This window comes from Scophthalmus maximus, chromosome 1 (genome assembly GCF_022379125.1).
Source record: "Scophthalmus maximus strain ysfricsl-2021 chromosome 1, ASM2237912v1, whole genome shotgun sequence".
NCBI classification, from domain to species: Eukaryota; Metazoa; Chordata; class Actinopteri; order Pleuronectiformes; family Scophthalmidae; genus Scophthalmus; species Scophthalmus maximus.
Genome location: NC_061515.1, coordinates 17,530,577 through 17,552,206, shown reverse-complemented (window position 1 = coordinate 17,552,206; position 21,630 = coordinate 17,530,577). Strand labels below are relative to the sequence as shown.

Below are 21,630 nucleotides of genomic sequence, written 5' to 3'. Positions count from 1 at the left end.
TGCATCACTGCAGTGAACATACGTGGCCAGAAAGGCAGCAATATTTTTCTTTTATTCACCTTGAGGTATTTGTTAATTTGGACCAAATTCTGACTGGGACACCTACTATGTTATTGCCATCAAATCTATAGAAATGTGTGCCGCTGCTGAACTCGACCAGGGAGTTTACACATGGCCATTTTTACGGTGCATATCTACTGCAGTACCCCTGAGTAGAATCGACACCAGCTCGCTCCACATTTGAGTCATGAGGTCTCACCGTGGCAGTTTGAAACACAGAAACAAGCATTCATCAGTTCAAAGAAAAATGCCCTATTTGCACACAATGCACTTGAATTATTTCTGCCTTTTATTTTATGCCTCCAAAGGGGGATGCGTAAACAATTAAAATTACTTGCGGCAGTCACAGTGAATCCCGATAAATCAAAATCGCTAAAACAACACGGGGCAGATTTACATGCAAATTGGCCCGGGGAAGGTGGCAACATCAGCGTTGGAGCTTTACCGCGTCGCGTGTGCTTTAAGGCTGCAGAAAAGTCTTGTAATTTCCGCTGTGTGGCCCATAAACAACCCATTCCACTCCAAAGACAAAGTCTAGCACACAAAGTGGTGCATTTGTAAAAAAAAAAAACTAAAAAAAAACTGCTCCAAACTTTCCATGAATCACAGCTTTCATCTGGGACTGGTAGGCAACGCCGCAACCTTCCCTAGTGCAGGTACTCACATGCACTCCATCTCCACTCATTACAGTGCTAGACTACCGTGAAGTGTCTCCAATAGTGAGCAGCAGGACTGTTCATCAGAGGTGACGTACAAGTGGGAGCGGGGGATTGGGAGACTGATGGAGCTGTGATCCAAGCACACGCTCGGCACCTCCACAACAAGCTGAAGGAGCGGATTTATCTGAGGAGAACCAACCACGGCGCCCGGTGTACACAGGCCCCATGCATAATTAGCACTATAGACACAGTGAGCAGAAATACGCTCCGACTGCAAACAGCATTGTGATTCAGAAGAGCGGCAGAATAAATAGGTGCTTTTGTGTCCGGCTTAATGTCAACATGAGTGAGAAGGTGTTTTGTACTGAAAAATCAAAAAAGATCCTGGTGTTTTAGAACAGGATTTGTTCGCTGTTGAAAGTCAAGGTAAAAATAAAAGTCCCGCTTGTGCGTTCTGCCGTGAATAGTCTCGACAAGTGATGGAAATAACAAGCCAGTGTGTCAGCGTTACGACAAGAATTCTTTATTAACATTGATAAAAAAAATCCGTCCAATACAACATTTCATGAAGCCCAAACAATGTGCAATTCCTCCCTGAGAAGCAAAGATAAATCATGTCCTTGTAGCATCTCACATTGATACTCGGCATCTTTGTAAATCATTTACAAGCATTCATTTTTCACAAATGGCACAATTTTTCAAGGCAGTGAAAGTTGATCTCATGCTCCAGATGTTTGGCTGGACCCACCAGATGTGCTGTGTAATCCTTCATGTTCCTTCATGGATTATGATATTCAAGAAAAGGCTGCTATTGGTCTTTTTTTTTCTTATTGACAAAAAAAGTCCTTCAAAAACCCAACTATGCATTAGTCTTAGTGCTTGCCTCCTTTGTTAGAGGCTCTCAGCCCGAGTGCATGTGACTCACATCTTTAGATGAAGGAAAAAGATTGTTTTGTTTTCTCAAAAAAAAAGTTGGGCTTAATGATTTCCTGATACAGCTGTGCACCGGAGCTTCTTAAATAGTGCAATGGAGGGGAGTATTTTCATCAGGGGACTAATTCAGACTCGGTGTTCTAGTGAGTAGTTTTCAGCAGCATGACAACATTTTCTGTGATTTGCTCAAACAATCTGCAGCGGCCGTGTTTATCGTAATGAGGCACCACGTGCAACAGCATAGCTGATTAATGGGGGGGGGGGTTACGTTTTTGGGGAAAACAGTGGAGCCCCCACAGCACAGAAGGAATGGAGACGTAGTACTTGTTAGTAGGATCGGTTCATGATTGATATTAGTCTTGACATGGGATTTATTGACAGTGAGAAAAAGTATTGAATATTACCAGCCTTACCCTTGAAAGTCCAAAAATACTTTAGTGACACTTACTTATGAATAACAGCATTGTAATGAACAAGCGCAACCTAAACAATCCATTTCCACGAGTACAATAGTGAGTTTAAAAAAAAAAGAAGAACCATAACATTACAAACCAGTAAACACTACATAATCTGCAAAAGTAATAATAACATCCCATCATGGTTAATGATTTAACGATGAGCCGACAGTGAACCGCCACACTGTGCTTTTTCAGCATAAAGCGCGGCAGTCCGGGTCTTTGTGCGGGCCTCATTCATGTACCGGTGTGATTATTTTCCAAGTCATTTAAGTCACGGCATCTAATTAATAAGCGTTGGTGGGATCCCCTTCATAGTTAGCTGAGCATTACTCCCCAGCGCCACCGAGGCGAATCCCCTTAATTGAGAAGTGAAGCACAAGGCATCTGTAAACAGAAGGCGCAAAATAAATGGTTCCGTGTAGATTACGACCAACCCTGCAGCTAATTTCCTTTTTTTTCATAGCTGTCGCTGTTCCCTGGGGGGGGGTCCCTCCAGTTGGACAGGGACGGATATTCATGCAGGCACCTCAAGTGCATTTCGCCGAGGTACTGTTTGGTTTGGATGATGAATGGATGGGAGCTTGGTCAGGAGCTGTGGATCGCTGAACCTGTCCTCTCTGAGCAGGCTCTCGCCAGAGTCGGATGCTTGACCGGTGCTTCAGAAATCGAAACGGTACAATACACGTGGCTCTGGGAAAAGTGGGCGTGAATATTGTTCACGCCCACTTTGAACACACCACTTAAATACACCAATTAAATTGGTGTATTTAATTTTTTTTTTAGAAAAGGGCAGATCACGCCTCTCTTTTAGAGATTATGCGACTGTATTAAAAAAGTCACATTTCTTCGTCCCCATAGGAGACAGGTTCATTTCTTTTAGAAATACACCAGAGATACCAGACTATGACAGCTTCCTTTTTTTTTCGGAGTGCTAAAGCGAGTGCAGTCAGTCTTGCTCGGTGGTATATTGGATCATGTCTGTCTGCCGTTTGTTTGTTTGTGTCACTGGATGTGGAACTGTCGTAGAGTGCAGTCTGCTGACATTTGTCATCGTCTTGGTCTCCCTCCATGAGCCTGTTGCTGGAGAGACACAACAACCCCTTCATTGCCAACATGTCATGCAGAAGAAGCAAAACCTCAGACACAGAATGCTGCTTTTAAAAAACTGCCACTGTGCCGCGAACCCTCAAGACTAAATACATTTTAACGGCAGGGGAGGGGAGAGTGTCAATCATAAATAGGAAAAAAGAAACCCAACATCCAGTTAAAGGTGCTGTCAATCATCGTTCAAGCAATGCATGCTGCCGACCGAAGCTCAAACCGTGGAGGGGGCAGAACAGGTTGATGTGCGCCTAGAACACTGAACACATGGCAAGCAAACGGGAAGAATGGCCTGATACAGCAGCCATGAAGAATGTGCTGGAAATCGGTGATATCATCAATAAACATATGGCATCTGTTGGCTGCAGTGTCAAACTGTCTCACTCACCTGTCGCGGTTTGGTGAAGTGGGTAGGGTGCCCGTGGGCATGGGCATGGGCATGTCTGTTTGCACTGGCATGCATGTGGCCATTTCCAGGGTGGTGAGGACGTCCGTGGGGCATCGCGGCAGGATGACGCTGCTCATTGGTCCGCTTTTGCACATGCAGGTTCCGTTGAGTAACCGGCATGTTGACGGGAGGCCTGGGGGGCTGAGGGCCTCTAGCTGGAGATTTGCGCTGAGTGCGCTCTCTGGGGAGGGTCTGGAACTGCGCGATGGGTAGCACAGGAGGAGGAGTCGGCGCATGCTGAGCCCCGGCAGCAGGAGCTCGAGTCTGTGGCCCGGGGTGAAGCAGGGCAGCCTGGGTCTGTTGTTTACGATTTTGAAATGTCTGAGCCCTCTCAGTGTGGGCGTGAAGTGCAGCCTGGGTTAGGTGACTGGGATCGAGCTGGGCAGAAGGTTTTGGTGCTGGAGCGGTGCCTCCTTGGCGAGGTTGACTGGCACCGTGCGTGACAGGTTGAGTCTGCACGCCCAGGCCCTGTGGTGAGTTTTGGATGGGTGCTGCTCTGTGTTGCTGGGACACGTGTGCCTGGGGAAGGTGATTAGGATCAGCCAAAGCTCTTGTATCTGCACTTTGCGGTGCAGCGGGTCTTTGTGACATGGCAGAGTGTCCAACGGAGGCCTGCTGGCTCATGTGAGGCAGTGCCTGGGGGCTATTGCTGTGCATGGCTTCCTGCCTGGAGGCAGCCTGTCTACTAGGCGAACCTCTGATTTCTCGCTGATCACTCTCCCTCTGTGTACGGGGGTTTCTCTGTGTGTCTCTTAAAGCCTCAAACTGCGCCACACTGCGAAAGCTCAGGCCTCGATGATCAGCCGAACGGCTCCCCGTCTGCCTGTCCGCTGGTGGAGCGACTTGTCTGTTCAAGACTCTGCTCAGCAAACTGGTTTGGCTCTGAGGTCGAGGTCGAGATCCGTTTGCTGTTCTTGCCTCTGGTATGGGAGGATAGGCTGAGTAGTCTGTAGTGTCAGAGGCGATCTCAGGTGATAGCTGGCCTCTCTGATGCCTACCGCTCGGATACGAAGGTGTCCCTCTGAGGCGATCCCATGGCATCAGTCGACGGGAGGAGCTGGGACTGTCGTCGTGTCCTTCCGAGTTTCTATCAGACGGACTACGACGTGCCATGTCCTCCTGGTCGGTCTGTGTGTCTGCATTTTGCTGGGAAACATTGTTGCCGTTAAAATGCGTGTACCCGGTCGGTATTAGTCCACGTTGAGCTTGTTGACCTGCGTCTGTGTGACCTGTCAGTCGCGGGTCACTAGGATAAGATTGCCCACTTTGCATTCTGGGATCTGATTGCGCTGCATGTGACAGGTTTTGTTGGGTTTGAGAAGAACCATTATTATTAGCTGAGTGCTGCTGAGGCTGTGGGCCATTGGTGGGGTATGAGTTAAGATTGACGTGAATCGTGGGCATTTGTGCACCATTGTTTTGCGGCGGTGTGCTAAGGCTGACCTGAACCGCCGGCGGCTGGTTGCCACCGGGGAAAGAGCCGGCCTGTATGAGAATATTTGAATTTTGCTGTTGTGTGTTTGGGAGCGTGTTTGCATTCTGTGAATCAGCGTGCGTGAAACCCAGGTTTTCGACGCCATTGTGTGGATATGAATTGGTGTTCTGAATAGCATTGTGAAGGAGTCCATTTGTGTGGGTCTGACCATTGTGTTGGTGTGTGTTAGAGTTATGCAGGCTGTTCAGTGGCAGAGTCTGTGGGTTGCCATTGGTTTCGTGCGGCGTTGTGTATAAGCGTCCGTAGTGGGGTGTATCCACGTGATAGAGGGGGGGGTGCCGACCTTGACCCGATTCCCTCGCACCATTATGTTGTGGGTCTGGAGGCTTAATGAGAGCAGATGAAAAATGAGGGGAGAGTGAAGAGAGACAGCAAAAGAAAGTCAGAATGAGGGGGTTAATTCTTGAAAAGCCCTTAAGCACCAACACATGGACAACAAGAAGACTAAATCAATAGTGAAAATGTAAACTGTAACAGTGGCTTACGATAGGCCTGGGATTTGGGTTGGTCTTCTGAACAAACACAGGCCGTCTCGACTGGTCTGTAGCAGGACAAATAACAAAATAAAATCTTAGTGCAAGAAAACATGCTTTCAGCTAGTAGAGAGATCTGTTAGGACAAAGCCATCTTTTAAAAAGCATGTCACTCATCATGATATGCAATGAAAGGAAAAGTGGACAAAACAAATGTCTGCGATCGAGCAAACACACTCACCCCGCCTCCTTCGCACCAGGAAAACAATGAGCACGATGAGGAGCACGATGATAAGGATCAGCAGCAAACCTCCAATCACAATCCCCGCCACTTCCCCTGCATTTAGACACGTGTCTGAAATGGAGAGAACGGTGTCAAAGGGAGGGAATTAATAAAGGTTGATGAGCCTGGAGCTCAGACAGACAAGAGGAGGAAAAAGGGGAAAAGAATGATAAAGGAAAGGAGGGGAGGATGATGAAGTACAGCAGAGAGAGAGAGAGAGAGAGAGAGAGAGAGAGAGAGAGAAACCAGGAGAGAAAATATGAAAATAAAAAGGGAGGAGAGAGTGTGTGTGTTCAAAAGTTACTGGATGACTTTGACCACGTTCCCACCCGATCAATCTCCCTGGATACTGCCTGTTCCTCTCCGCTCGTGAAGACAGAAACAGGGAGCGAGTCCAAAACCAACCGCCATCACCATCGGTCCCGGAGAGGTCATCTTCCAGCATTACTCACCGACGACTGCCAGGTCTGTCCCTTGCTCAGCCGTGGCTCCAGTGACGGCGTTTCTGGCCGTGCAGACGTAGCGGCCGCTCTCGTCGGTGGAGACGGTCTGAAGGCTGAGCACCCCGCTGTCCGGCTGGCCCGACGCAACGCTCTGTCCGTCACGTTGCCATGAGAAGAGGGCAGGGGGCAGCGAGTCAGACATGCAGGTGAGCCGCACCGTCTGTCCCACCAACACATCCCCTCCCCCAACACACTCTTTTGGGCTGTCCTTGGTCAGCACCGGAGTGTCCGGGCCATCTGGTGTAGTGGCGATGATCATATCGACATCATTATCAGCAACAGAAACATTTGGTGCTCAAGTAAAAGAAAAAAAATGTAGCTTTACAAAATACAGTGAGGCCAATTTCACGGATTACACACGTGAACAACATTCTGAGGAAACACTTTGGCTGCTCTCAGACATGAACTGAAGACATTAAATTCAGCGCCTAATAACCTGTGGCCACAGGGAGGGGTGATGTTAAATTTAGGCGATTTACATTGGCTGAAGGGCAAATGTTTTGCACAACCAGCGGATTATATCCGCAATCATAATCTGATTATGGTTTCGATATCACATGTTGGAAGGAGATCAGGGATATTGATGGAAGTCACTGAGGTATGGGATATCGCTGTAAGACTCTCGCGTTAGAATTAATGATGTGACCAAGACAGAAGGGGCTTATGCAAAGATGTTCAGTGCAGTGCAGCACACTCTATGCCATTGCGATATGGATAAGCAGAGGAGCGACTGCTGTGTGCAGTGACCACAGCAGATTACCTGCCATTTATCTTGATCAGTGTGAACTCACAGTAGACGGTGAGGCTCCGTGTGGCAGTTTGGGCACTGACAGGGTTGCTGACGGTACACGTGTACTCCCCGGCATCCCCCCGTCTGGCTGGGTTGATGACCAGGCTACCATCTGATATGGTGATCCTGGAGTCGGCGGTGACGGCTGTGCCTCCCTTGCCCCACAGGACTGTTATCTCTGTCCCGGCAGTCCACGTACACCTCAGAGACACGTTATTCCCCTCCACCGCCACCGAGGGAACAAACAGACTCACGCCGGCCACTGCGTCTACAGGGGAGAAATGGACGATACAGATTTGCAAAAGCAGAATTACGCAGGAGAATGGTTTCTGAAGGCATTATTACCGTTGGTATAGAGCAGGAGAGAGTATGAGAGAGCACACATCAAACGTTTGAGTGACAGAGAAACAGAGGGCGGCGTTATGTTTCTGTTGAGGATCCTTTGTTGTAATCATAGCAAGTGAGAGGCAAGAGGGGACACGATTCAGACAGAGGCACAGATGGTGCCTCTGAGTAAGGGGACAGACGTTATGAGGGGTGAACGAGATGCTTCTCGGCGGGCAGCCGAAGTTAAATAATTGGAGAGGGAGAAGAGGGGGCGTACGGCCAGAGATGGGGGGGGGGGGGGGGGTGACTAAGGCAGCGGCAACAGCAAACAAACACATTTGGGCAACTAGCTGAATTGCTTGGAACAGCGATAGCAGACTCTCCGCTTGCCTGTGACTCAGCAGAGGCGCTTCGCATTTCAGGGTTTTTAGCGGCCCCTCGTTTCCACGGTTCAGTGTGACGAGTGAGTAGGAGGTGGGAAGTTGTGCCCAAGGACTCGGGCTGGCCCGTGACACGAGCCAGCTGTTTGTGAGAGCCTCCGACAGTTTGGCCACACACCCACCCCCCCCCCCCCAACTACGGCAAGTGTGGCAGTGGGGACGAGAGAGACATGTGCATCATCCCTCCGGCGTGGGCGACTGTCTGAAAATAAAGACAGACACTCCGCTGCTCGGGCTCCACTGGAGTGCTGAATATGAATTCATGCAAATCTTGTATGTACAGTATGTAAATGTAACGCCACATTTAGACTGCTACAATATCAAACATCTGAGAGCATGAGCGCTGCATATCAGATGAGGTTTGATTAGCATAAAGTCCCGATCCACAAGCACCCCCTCCTCCTCCTCCTTTTTCACTAATATTACTTTGCCTATGGGTCACTAATTTCATTATACCTCCCAGACTAATTCTCTTACTCCCCAAATCCTTTCTCTCCTCTCTTTACTCCCGTTCTGTTCCTCCTTAACATCATCGCCTCCCTCAAAACCTCCCTCTCCTGCACACTCCACCAAGCTCCCACCTTCCACCCCCTCCCTCCTTTTCTCTCTCAGGGGAACTTTTTTGCTTTTTTAACTCTTACCGAACACCCTCAGCTGCACTGATCTGGAGTTTGGAGTCAGGCCTGTGGTGCCGAAGGGGATCACATCCACCGTGTAGTTTCCGGCATCTCGGAGCTGGGCGCCGCCGATTCGGAGCTGGGTGGCAGTGATGGTGACCCTGCCCTGGAACTGGGGCACTGGATTAACCACTGCAGCGCCCCCGGCCCACAGGCCCAGAGTGACATCTCCTTGGTACTGCCATGTGACGGACAGGACCTGAGACACCGTCAGCACTGTGAACACTATCTGGGTACCAGTTTGAACCTGCACCGGGTCTTCCTGGAACTGGATCTGTACCTGGTTCTGAGCCAGAACATCAGCAGAGAGGAAAACTAGAAACGTAGAGAAAAGGAGAATGAGTAACAGAAAACCAACTATTACTTTACTTGAGTGTTACGCTTCTACTCCACTTCATTTCAGATGGAAATTTTACAATGAAATATATACAGTAATACATTTAAACAATATAATGTACTGCGAAAGATCAAACCAGTGGTTTAAACACGCATGTCTTATGACCCCTGACACATACAGATGTCTAACTTCTCAGGCAGTTTCATTTGAATAACTGTGTGAGGCCCTTAAAGATAAGTTTATTTGATATTTTACAACAAAAGCACAACTACAGTGCAATAAACGAATGTTAGCGAAATGTTTTCTTCTTCCTCCTTATCCCATGAAACCCCCTCATGAATTTTCTTCTTAAGTTGGAAACCACTGGACTAAACTACAAAACTGTTTTGAAGTTGATTACAGGGTCAAATTTTTCTACAAAATTTGTACTTTTACTTTTGTTCCTTTCGATACGATTTGCTGTCACAAGTTGTGCATGTTTACTGAACAAACTGACGACCGCCTGCACCACAGAAAAGAACAAAAATCTATAGATATACACTGACCGGGCTCAAGGGATGAAAAAACCCATCAGTAAGACACACACCCTTTTCTCCCTTTTAGATTTCACACCCTGTTTTGTTTTTGTTTTTTCAGATTGCATAAGTGATCCCATAAGCTAAACATCTATTTTGTGTTTGTGTTAGCCCGACTTAGCCCCGACAAAATCATTGTTTGCGGTCTCAAGCATCAGTGGCGCAAAGGCAATTTTTCAAAAGCACCGTGGAGATCCGTCGATTCTACACACGCAGGCATTTAGCTGGTGTATGCCGTTTGACCATTTGTAATCTGTTAGCGTGCAAGTGAGGACGGGAGGGGAGTAAATCTGGGTCTTTGTATTTGGCTGCCTCTCTTGTTTGTGTTGGTATTACAGATTCAGGCAGAAAAACCCAGGCGGAATTCACAGTGCCCTTACTGGTAAATCAAAGCAAGAGGGCTCCCGCCAACAAATCATGGTGAATCAGTATGGTCCTGATCAGTCTCGCTGGACTGCTTTCACTTGAGTTTCACAGAAGGACAAGAGCCAACAGCAATATGGATCGTGTTCAGGTTCCCACACCGAGGCGAAAAATGTTGCCGTGCTTGATTAAAAAAATATCTGTGGCCTTGAGACAGAAAAGAAAAGAGTCGTGAGTCAGAAGTGAGGAACACCCATGAAATGACGCAGAGCAGTCTCACTGGCTTCACGTTCTGGGAGACATACAGTAAACATGGACCAGAAGAATTGAGCAACAGCAACTTCTGGAAATACAAAATAAATCACTTCTTGTGCACCAAAGGATCTTTGTCAGGGACACCACAGGTATTTAAGAAGAGGGAGAAGGGAAAAAAAAGCTTTTACAGAGAGCGTAGGAGGAATCACTTCTGTAATATCAATTGGCAATAGACAGCCAGAAAATGTATATTCAATTGTACGAAAATGTTGCTGATTATTTCTTGAATGATTATTTCTTGAATATCTTTCATGCATGAACAGCGACCCTTAGATAATGAACAAATTAAAATGTCATTTACATTCCGGCTACTAATCTTCTTTGCTCATATTGCCGCTGCAGCATGAGAAGCGGAGGTAGATCTTCGCTACTGTTCCTGGTCCCTGTATCTACCTCCCCCTCTTTCTCCCACATCTCTCTCCTCTCTCGCCCCAACCAGTCACAGCAGATGTTCTGCCCACGAGTCAGGTTCCGCTCGAGATTTCTTCCTGCTTTCTCTCCACGGTTGCCAACTGCTTGCTCATGTGGGAACTGTGGATTTTTTCTCTGTAATGTCGTGAGCTCTCGACCTCACTGTGTAAAAAGTGCCTTGAGATAATGCATGTTGTGATTTGGAGCTTTACAAATACATCCTTCCATCCATCTTCTACCGCTTTATCCATTTAAGGGTCGCGTGGATGGGGGGCTGGAGCCAATCCAAGCTGACATTGGGCGAGATGCGGGGTACACCCTGGACAGGTCGCCAGCCTATCGCAGGTCCACATACAGAGACGAACGCTTCACAAATACAACTCAATTGAAATTTACATCACAGGATTTGATGAACTTGACAAACATTTCTTTTCAATAAAGGGGTTTAACTTAAACAGCTGAGCGAAATATTTATGATATTTTTGAATTACGGATATAAAAATATTTAGAAAGAGCAAAAGTTATTGTCTTCTGTGTTTATCCACTTGTATTGGTGGGAGAGAAAAAAAACCTACTTTTCACTACAGTCTATGATGCATATTTGTGTATGTTTCTGTAAGGGTTTTTTTTGGGAGATGTATTTATTCTGCGCTAACTGCATTTCATTTTAATGTATTCACTGACTGACTGTTCAAGTTTTTTCACAGTTTTTTCAGTAAAGCACATTGCGTTGCTCTGGCATGATATGCACTTCATGAATAAAGCTTGACTTGACTCGGTTTGGGCTTGGCCGTGTGATTCTTGTTGTCAAATGCCAGCTCACCAACTATTTTCCAGTCAAATTTTCATGAGCCGCAAACCAAGTATCGCTATCGGTAAAAGGCCTGTTGTTCATGCATGAATAACAACAACAACAACAACCGTGTAGCCTATCATTGTATTCGGAAAAAAAAACTGTGGTGTCGCCCATCCCCATCATCAAACGTCAGAAACAGTAGTCACTCTGAGTCAGCCTCGAGGGCTCTGATGTACGAGCCTGGGAGGAGACCATGAAGGCAGCACGTCACTGGCAGTCAGTGCACAGACTGGAATGCAGCCGCGCCGGTTCAAGAGCAGTTAAAAAAGACGAGCTCTCCGCTCGAAACGCTGTTGTCTCCTGAACGTGCCTGGAATACCACAGCTGCTCTTCACCAATCTGGTTTGTGTCTTTTTTCTCTCCCCCACTGAACAGACTCTATACCGATACTCGGCGGGGACTAATATGAGCCGTTTGAACGTCGTCGGAGCAGGAGGAGGAGGAGGAGATTGTCAGTGCAAATTGTTTTACCTGCCAGTGACAGACTGATAAGCAGCGAAGGTCGTCTCATGTCGTCAGTCAGGCCGGTCTGCAGAGAGATGCAAGTCTTTAATGTGCAAAATTACATTCTGCTATGAAAGTCTGATAAATCTCAAGTTTGCAAATCGTTTTCTTTTTTTAAATTGAATTTGTCCGCAGAAGACTTATTATTACTCTGCTATACAAACAACATTCAGGTTCACTTTATAGGCTACCTGACATTAAAAAAAAACAAATACATTCTCCTGAGCATTCATAAGAGTGGTTAGCAGTAAAAACTCACCAAAGGATTTCCCCCCTGTCCTCATGATCATTTTAAAGTTCCATATGGGATGGTGTTTACTGACTAATGTGTCCACTTCCTGTTTCTGCTCTATCACCTGTCCAAGGACACACCTGTTCTCTTAAAGGGGCCGCAGCCATGCGTCCGTCAACCAGGACCGGTCTGAGACTATAACTGCTCTTCAAAAATAAAGAATGTATTGAATGTTTTATGATACTTTGTCAGTTTTAGTCAACTAGTTATTTCACATTAAATATAATAAAAAATAAAACTGATAGATTAAATCAGTTTTCACTTACAACTAAAGTTCATCAGAGAAGTTTTGCATTTATGCAAAACTTATATATATATATATATATATATATATATATATATATATATATATATATATATATATATAATGATTCAGTGGGACATTTTTTTTCTTTTCGTGACTGTATTGTATATGTACTTATTGCTACGCCCTCTATTTGGGCATTAACAGGGGGTTCCTTGTCCCGTTTGCAGCTGCTAGGCTGCTAACTGGTCCCAGAAACAGAGGCATCATCTTGCCTGTATTATCTTTGCATCAGCTTCCAGTATTTGATTCAGTTTAAGCTTCTTTTGATTGTTTTTTAAAGGTGACATATTATGCAAAAATCACTTCAGTGGGGTTTTTTGCACACAAATGTGTGTTCAGCCTGGCTCTGAACCACTGGTTCAGATTTCTCTCCCACTGTGATGTCAGAGAGGGGCTCTTTTTGGGGTAACCCCGCCTGCAATCTGAGAACGTACACTTCTCTGTTGAAGGGGCGTGACACGTCCGCCACATTTTTAAATCGGTTGACAAATCACAACAGGTTGGGCCTGCTGGCCAATCAGAGCAGACTGGGGTTTTATCCAGGAGGGGGTGCTAAAAGAAATCCAGGCGTTTTAGACAGGGTGAAAAGAGGAGCTGCAAGAATGGGCAGTATGAGGACTCTTCTGAACATTAGAGCATGTAAACATTTTCAAGTGGTAACCGAGATTAAAAGTATGAACCTGAATATGAGCATAATATGTCACCTTTAAATCTTTAAATGTCCTGGCCCCTCAATACCTATCCAAGCTTCTCTTCCCCCTTTCCACTCACAGATCTCACCGATCCTCTGACCAGCTGCTCCTGGCCGTCCCTTGGTCGAGACTAAAGTGTAAAGGTGATCGTGCGTTTGCTGTAGCTGCTCCAAAGCTTCCCCCTCCTCAGACATATTCAAGGTCCCACTTGTTTTCTCTGGTTAATGACTTTTATTCTCATTTTATCCTTTTATATCATCATATTTTATCTTAACAATTACATTTACCATTTATACTCATTCCTTTCCATTTTCCCTATTCCTTATATAGTCGATTAACATTTAAACAGAAATTATGCTGCTACTACTTTAGATTGTGTAGGTGTTTAAAGTATAGACATGCATAAAATATAATTGTTTTAATCCCTCAACATTGTATTTCAGCACAATACTTTAGTAAATGTGCCTTGTTTCTTTCCACTGCTGCACCCAGCCATAACATTTAGGATTAAGGAACAAATACAAGGACATTATTCTCACAGTATTATTGTGATTTTGTTAATTAGACAAATGAAATTCATATCGATAAGACAATAGCCAGACTGATAGCAGTTATGCAGCAATCGTATCACCTTTCAGAGAATATGAATCATCAAATCTCAAAATGGTGATGGCTGCCCCTTTGACCATTCATGATTCAAGGTCATTCCTATTAGCTCTACTTACTGTGTTACATGGAAGCAATGATCCGATGAAGTGGCTGATACAATTACCTGGGGTTTATAACATGTTAATGCATTCAGTTATTTGCCTAATTTATTCACTGCGATGATATGCATTAATGTGAAGCAAAACTAGACACTGATTATATTGCATATGGAACCAGAAGCATATGTTGATATCAGGGGAAAGAAGGGAGGCTGATAGGGGGGATAAGTGTGGGTTTCTCACAGCTGATGTATCAGTGCCACCCACTGGTAAATTCTGCAGAAACAAAGAACTTTGTGGGAGCCACAGCTGCTATTCCCATGATTATTCATAAACCCCTCTGCAAATACAAAACGGGTTCCTAATCAGTTCTAAATCACTTGTTCTATCTGTATCCCGGGATGCATTTCCTAAAGTGAAAATCTGCAAAGCCCGGCCCAAAACAATATGACCTTTAATTTCAATATGACTCACTAAATCAGCAGCCAGTTCACTGTTAATGAAGCAGACTTTGAATATGATGGGAGTTTTTTTCCTTCTCCAATTTCACAGACCACCCAAAGGAAATGAGAATAAAATCAACGGCATTCCCTTTTTCTTTTCACCGTGCTTAGAGGAGGTGTCTCTCGGTCGCACGGGAGGGAGAATTATTGAAAATAAAATAAGAATAGAGTAATTCATGTTTTACCTCCTCTTTATATTCCAAAGCCAAGACAATGTACTGTGTCTGCAGGGTAAACAGTCTTGGTGCGGGATAATATGCCAGCAGTACAAAGCCCGTTTCATGAGACTGTGTTCCAACATTGTCACTGATTTCCCTTCAAAAGAATACCATTGCATTTTATCTCTGTTTACAAACAGTGGTGTGACAACCCCCCCCCCCCCCAAAAAGGAGCATGTTGTATTATTGTGGGAGATGGGCTTGGACACGGGTCAGAGAGAGGATGAGGGCGGGGGGGGTTGGCGGCAATTTCTTTTTACAATGGAAAGTTCTCTTATTTAAAACACAAAAGCAGAAAGAACCCTCTACTGTACAGGAAAAGAGGGGGGGGGGGGGAGTCCGCGATGGTGGGGGGGAGGAAACCGCTTGAAAATAAGGTGACGCCTACGTGACTCACTGACCAGGCCTGACAAGCAGAGAGAAAGGGGGGAAGAAAAGGCCAGAGAGAAGGTCCGAAAAAACATTTTAGCCTTACTCCAGTTCGATGTCGCTTGCAGGAACGGGCGCGGATCTAGAACTGCCACCCTCCGCTCGATTATTACTCACAATGCAGTGGCAGTTGCTTTAAAGACATTGTTTTATTTTAGGCTATATATATAAAAAAAATCCCCCCCACTTGAGTGAATCGCACTGCATCGTGACCTTCTGAGAGAGTGTGGGCCACACAGGCCGGAGGAGCTCTGACCCGACTGCATTGTTTGTCTCACCTTTTGGAAAGGTAGGTGAATCCTAGGGGTGGATAACTTAAAGGTGAATTCCAGGTGATATTTAATGCATGCAGGTTGGTTTGTGTCCCTGCACAGCTATCAGCGCTTCCTCTCTCTGTATTTTGTTGTGGCAGCTGTGCTGGAAGGGGGCTCATTCTTGTTTTGGCAGCGGGACCCGTCCTAATTTTGTTCCAACTTCTTATTCTAGTACACACTCCCATGCCAATATCTTTTGGAGACAACAACAACAAAAAAAAGAAGAATACCCTAACAGTTTGCATTTCATTTTTTAATAATAATTAACACGCTGCTTTGATTGCTTTTCACTCTCGTTTTAATTTCCCATTTTTCTTCGGAGGTGCTGTTATCATTCCGCAGCGGTGGCACCCCTGCCGCACGAGTGCAAAGGAAGTGGTGTGCCGCTGCTGAGGTCATGAACAAATTCCACTCTCTGTTGTCTTTCCACATCAGCAGGTGTTATGGATCTACAGTGTCCCCGTTGCTGGAGAGTTGCCCTGCTGCTTCTCTTGAGTAAGGCTTTTTGTTGTCGGCACCATCCTAATAATTATTTGTAAAAAAAATAATGAAGACTTTAAACAAACTGAATACAGAAGCAGGTCTTGCTTGCTGTAATATTTCCTCCTGTTTATGAGTTCTAAAACAACACTCCTTGTCCTTTGTTTACCTGACCGTAATGCAAGGTTTTAGCATTCTGAGTCAGACAAATTGAGGAGATGTTTTCTAAAGTTACAGCCTCTTTAGTACAAAAGCCCCCTTTTTTGTGTGTCACTATCTTTTCCACTGCAGCTCAACAATGGAACACTGTAAGGTTGTTGGTTTTTTTTACTATAAAGGGTGTAACTCAGGAAGACACCGATTGATTTGTGCAACATACGCTGCCTCAGAAAGGACCAATAAGTCCTCCTCCGACACACACAACTCATGGGGGCATACGGCAGCAGACATACCACACGTTGGTCATCATGGTTGTGAACAAGTTTAAGAAACGACATTGGCTATTAGTTTCACGTGGTAAATGAACAGCGGTCTTGATTAGAAAATCCTGTGTTTGGTCAACCCAGCAACGTACCTACTGTATATAGGTCATATAGGTGCCTGCACCGATAAACCGATGACCCCTATACTCACTAGGAGCATGAATTTGTCCCCACTACTTCGCAGAAAGTGCATTGGAAGGTGATCTTATAATGGTCCAGATGAACAGGAGGAAGGATTACTGAAAGCAAAACCAGTTTCAATGAAAACGTGGTCACCTGCCCACTGCTTGAATGAATTACATTCTCGGAGAGCACAAAAAAGATCAAAATGTTGCACCATAACAAAAATCCAAAAAAAACAAAACTGTTGATGTTCACTCATCACGCACTATTTACATCTCCTTCATCCTCTGCCTATCGAGTTAAGACACATTAATATGCCTGAGAGCAACAGCACACTGGCTCTACCGGGTCCACTGCAGTTCTGACACGGATTTTAGGATATTGATGTGGCTTGATGGATATCACATGAGGCATGGCTGTCGTGCTCCATAAATCACCGCTTGACGTTGTATGACAGAAAGCAGCCACACATATTCATAAAGCTCACGCTGAGGACAGAGATGTATTATTATGCCATTGTTTGTTTTACCAGCTTCCCGGCTCTGCCTAAAACAATGTGAAAACCTCCGGCAGCCAAAAGGTCAAAACTGATGAATAAGAACTACTTTGGGTCGCCCAGGCCAGTCGGATAGAAAAAAACACGTAAGATGAGCATGCAATGACTAAAACGGTCCAATCTCTCTGTCCTCAGTGCCATGTGGGCGCCCGTGCATGTCAGTGCACATCCTCAACGAGGAGCCGGTGCACGTGATCCCCGGCTCCGGTCTGGTTCTGAGAGCCCGGATTGAGCAGGGGCCCCTGGAAGAGGTCTCCGTGGTAACCTGGGAACGTGAGCCCGAAACTGGGATCGCCCCCACGAGCGTGACGCTGGCCACGTGCCCTGGCGAGAGCCTAGAGTGTGCTGGTACGACGCCAAACGTCCGCGCGAACGTGGGGCAGCAGGAGACGAGCCTTCAGATTGATGGGTACAGCGGAGCGGACGGCGGCGTGTACGCGGTGACTGTGACAGATCACACCGGAGCCACGACCACCGCTCACTGCATAGTCAGGGAATACGGTACAGTACGGTGCACAGCATGTGAAGGGATTTTTAAGGACATAGTGTGTTGCCTACAGTCACTTCTGTAACCATCGATCCTGGTTCATTTCGCCATCCGCACTACAACAGGAGGTATTTGCTCAGTGGATTTGTCACGTGGTACGCCACACCCCAGAGCACATGGCGTCACTTTGCTTTGTGAGAGAGGCATGTTCAAGCTAAAAGTGAGCGTTACGTTCCCCTTTGAATTATCCATTGAAAATTGAAGACATTGGATTCTTCAGGTGGAGGAATCTGTATCTTTTCCTCCGTCTCAGATTTTTTTAAACCAAATTTCTTTCTGATAAAACAAATCTTACCTCAAGGTTAATTTACTGAACCAATTTGTTTTGATGGATGATTTATTTCTCCTGAAAATACATTTTGATTCGTAAGTGCTAGATAACTGGCAAAAATATGGACCTCATGTCATTTTGACTCATCAGCAGCCCCCCCCCCTCCCTTTTTCGTCTGAGGCATAGTTTTGACTTTCAGGGGTTTCTCTTAGATTTCATACGAACCACTGAACTTTCCCAGAGGAATGGAAATGAAATCGTTTGCATTCCTCTCTACGTGCCTTGGACTTTTCCCAGCTGTAATGGAATTGTAGATGTTCAAATTTGCATACTTTTCAAGTTCCGTAAGGACTTTTTGCTCATGTTCGCTTCATAGTTGAGCTTTTAACAGGAATTTTGACCTTGCCAACAGAAATCCTTTGGGGTTTGTTTTTTTCTTTCAACAGTTTCTCAGACTTGAAAAACAACAACGACACTGTCAAATTGGGAATGGCCTTTTTCATTAATTTATTATTTTCTGACATTTAATTGACAAAAAAAGGAAATGTGAATAATTGCAACAACAAAAAACCTACAGAGAAATTGATTTAAAAAGAATAATCAGTAGTTAGTGCTGTTAGAAAGGTGAGAAAGGTCAGTGAATGTTGAAGAGGAAAACATCCATGTAAATACAGTTCTTCTGCATAATTGTGAAAAAACAGAGGTTTATGTAAAAATAAGCCCTGCTTAATTAAGTAATGAACTGCAAGCAGAAATATTTCTCATCAGCTGACCTTTCTAGAGTTAACAATTATCAGTGGTATAATGAATGTGCTTTAATTGCACGCCCAGCAGCCATTGTTTCATTCTGCTGGCATAATGTCTCTTTTCAATAATGAAACAGCTGAAATTATATTTGCCTATAGGACTTTGCCTTTGAGGGTCTCTCTTCCTTTCTGTGCTGCGAGATAATTTCCGTCTAGCTGTAGCTTTCTGGTTTTACCGTCAAAGCTCCTTCTCTTTTCGCTTCTCATCTGTCCGCTCCAACAGTATGAATTCATCGGCTCCGCTCTTCTCTACGTCTGCTCCCTCAGCTTCCAGGGTTTTCCACCATCCCATTCCCCGACATTACCGCCTCACTCTCCGGTCTAATTATGGCGTCCGAAACGGAGCCGGTTCCTCCTGACAACATTCAACGTCCCTCATGATTCTTTCTGTTAGACCATCTCGCACAGACGTGTGCCAATATTTATTATTTTACAACAGCTGATGCCCACATCTGAACACTTCATATGTCCCGTTGATCCTGTCCCATCTCCGTACGTCACCTATAATACCCATTTTTGTCTATTCTTTGGCCTTTCCAGAGGCGGTGCACCACGTCTCCGTCAGCATCAACGTGTCTCACTCCTCGCTGGTCTGCGGCGAGGCCTGGGGGACGGAGCCACACTTCAGCTGGCTGCACGAGAGAGCGGCCATCGCCACGGCCGTGGGAAAAGTCTCCAAGGATGGAACGACACTGTCGGTGACCATGACCCCCATTTGTGGCCACTTCACCTGTATGGTTAGCAACAAACTGGGCTACAGCTCAGCCACCTACACTGCAGGTACAGTACGCGCACTGTGTTGTTCGTCTGTGACTGTGCCTCAGTACTGAACTAGTAATACTGTGCTTAGAAATTAATGAGCTGCGCACATTGCATTGAGGTAAAGTGCATTTACTTTATTATTTGCCATATTAAGGCCACACATTGATATCAACAATATGGGGGAAGATTATGCTGAAATATGAAAGGGGTCACTCAGTCAAGTGATGAGTATTACCACCTGACTTTGCACTTTCCTGTTTTTTTTTAATTATTTAAATTTCCTGATTTTATAAGCTCATTTCTTACATTGCATTGATACGTTTATTTCTTTCTTATTTTTATCTTCTTTCTTATTATTTTATCCGTATTAAACTCTTAAATTTCTTTTTAATTCTTCTTTTTGTGTTGTCTAACGTTGCTTTTACAACTTTTTCTTGATGCCTCAGTTGCCTTATTGAAATGTGCCGTGTAAATGAACTCCCCTAGCCTCACCCTCACATCACCTCCACAGTGTTCTGGCGTCTTTTGGTTCACTTTCACCACCACTGTTGGCAAGGCAAGTTCCTAAATGCTACCCACCTACCTCTTGCTTTGGACAAAAGGTGTCAGCTAAATGAACGTAATGTGATGTCGAGAGACCAAGTTAGTGATGACATGGTGAAGAACGTAGCGGCCAGAAAGCCAGATATTTCCCCCAGATGTTAGTGGAGACTGAACGTTTGACTTACGTTCACCGGGTGGCCAGAAACCCAGGTCCAAATGAATGATAATGTTGCCCCGTGTCCGATCCATGTCCTGATTCCAAATTGTACTGAGTATTGTATAACTGGGCGGTGTTTCAGCGATAAAGGATTTTCCTCGGCGCGATCAATAAATCACTGCCACCGCTACTGCTACTGCTGCCTGCTAAAGAGGCGAGACAAATGCAATTCGCATCTGCCAAGCGAGGTGATGATCCAAATACAGTGGAGGTATTTCAGGATACTACATGTGAGCTCCCCCGCTCCTCCTGTCGGTTTAGTAACTCTACAGACTTGTTGCAGTGGACTTTTTTCTTGGCCTCTTAGAGGAGCCTTGTCAGATGACTTGTTTCTCCCCCATTCTCATCATCTTCTTTCTACTTGACAGCACCTTGTGAGGCAGAAGGCGGAGGGACGACGGCGGCTGTTGTGTGCCTCGCTCTCCTGCTGCTGTTTGGAGGATTGCTGGCATTTCTGCTGTGGCGGTACATTAATGCACATAGACAATGGCAGGCGCAGACACAAATCTCATTTCAGGCTACGCTCTGATCGTGAAGCCAGACGCGGAGAGAAAATAAGATACCAGTTGTAGCCGTTTGTTAAAAAAAACAAAACTCTGGGTACAAAATGAAAGCAAGGCACTACACACATGGGACGTGACAGGCCAGGCTGCATCTGCTAACACAACAACAACGATGTTAATTCAAGCCAGTGTACAGTTTGTCAGTGCCGATTGATCTGAGATCTAACTTGGTTTTCTTTCCAGGAGACACAGGCACAATAACAGAGGAGGGAGTCTGCATGAACCTTTGGAAGACTCCATCTGAGAAAGGGAGAGGCCCAAAAAGAGAAGGAGCCCCATAGAAGAGAGCAGGAAATGGACTGAACTATGAGGGTGGATCTTCCTGTCCCCTGAGCAATATGACCTCACACTGCAGCAGAACAATGTGAAGAGTGAACTGCTTACTGACAGATCAAAAACAAAATATCTAAAATACAACTTGAAGTACAGCACCAGCAGTGTCTTTACGCTGCCTCCTGCTGGGCTGCATCCGACAAATGTAATGAGAAGCAAAAGTCATGATGATTTTTGTAAGTTTTCTATGCTTTTTTATGTAAATGTACTGTATTGTTGTTCATAATAAAGCCTTTTTCACAAAATGTGACAGAAAGTTTCGACATCAACAAGTTGGGAAGTAAATGCACTTCGTTAGTTTCCACTACAGCCAAATGCATATTCACAGAATTTGTAGTTGTCCAGTTGTTCTGAGGGGAAATGACCTGCAGACCACGACAGCATCTTGGACATTGGGCCAAACAATTGAATGATGTGCAGCAAATTTATTCTTTAGAAGGGAAATATAAATTTATTATTGAGGTCAGGTTTATCTGC

At 45.3% G+C, this 21,630-nt stretch overlaps 2 protein-coding genes across 2 annotated transcripts; one reads left to right on the top strand and one right to left on the bottom strand.

Annotated features, from left to right (window-relative positions):
* Positions 1 to 1,220: 1,220 nt before the first annotated feature.
* si:dkeyp-97a10.3 lies at positions 1,221 to 12,357 on the bottom strand. The gene is made up of 9 exons (XM_035633320.2): positions 12,268 to 12,357; positions 11,976 to 12,033; positions 8,612 to 8,962; positions 7,205 to 7,471; positions 6,363 to 6,650; positions 5,869 to 5,982; positions 5,640 to 5,695; positions 3,600 to 5,480; positions 1,221 to 3,190 (listed from the first exon to the last, which is right to left on the bottom strand). Exons 2-9 carry the CDS (start codon positions 12,013 to 12,015, stop codon positions 3,158 to 3,160), a joined length of 3,030 nt encoding a protein of 1,009 aa, XP_035489213.1. The 5' UTR covers positions 12,016 to 12,033; positions 12,268 to 12,357; the 3' UTR covers positions 1,221 to 3,157.
* Positions 12,358 to 12,394: 37 nt separating this feature from the next.
* si:dkeyp-97a10.2 lies at positions 12,395 to 21,403 on the top strand. Its single transcript, XM_035633333.2, has 7 exons — positions 12,395 to 12,427; positions 13,381 to 13,442; positions 15,906 to 15,965; positions 17,247 to 17,612; positions 19,276 to 19,515; positions 20,626 to 20,722; positions 21,004 to 21,403. Exons 3-7 carry the CDS (start codon positions 15,914 to 15,916, stop codon positions 21,062 to 21,064), a joined length of 816 nt encoding a protein of 271 aa, XP_035489226.1. The 5' UTR covers positions 12,395 to 12,427; positions 13,381 to 13,442; positions 15,906 to 15,913; the 3' UTR covers positions 21,065 to 21,403.
* Positions 21,404 to 21,630: the final 227 nt, after the last annotated feature.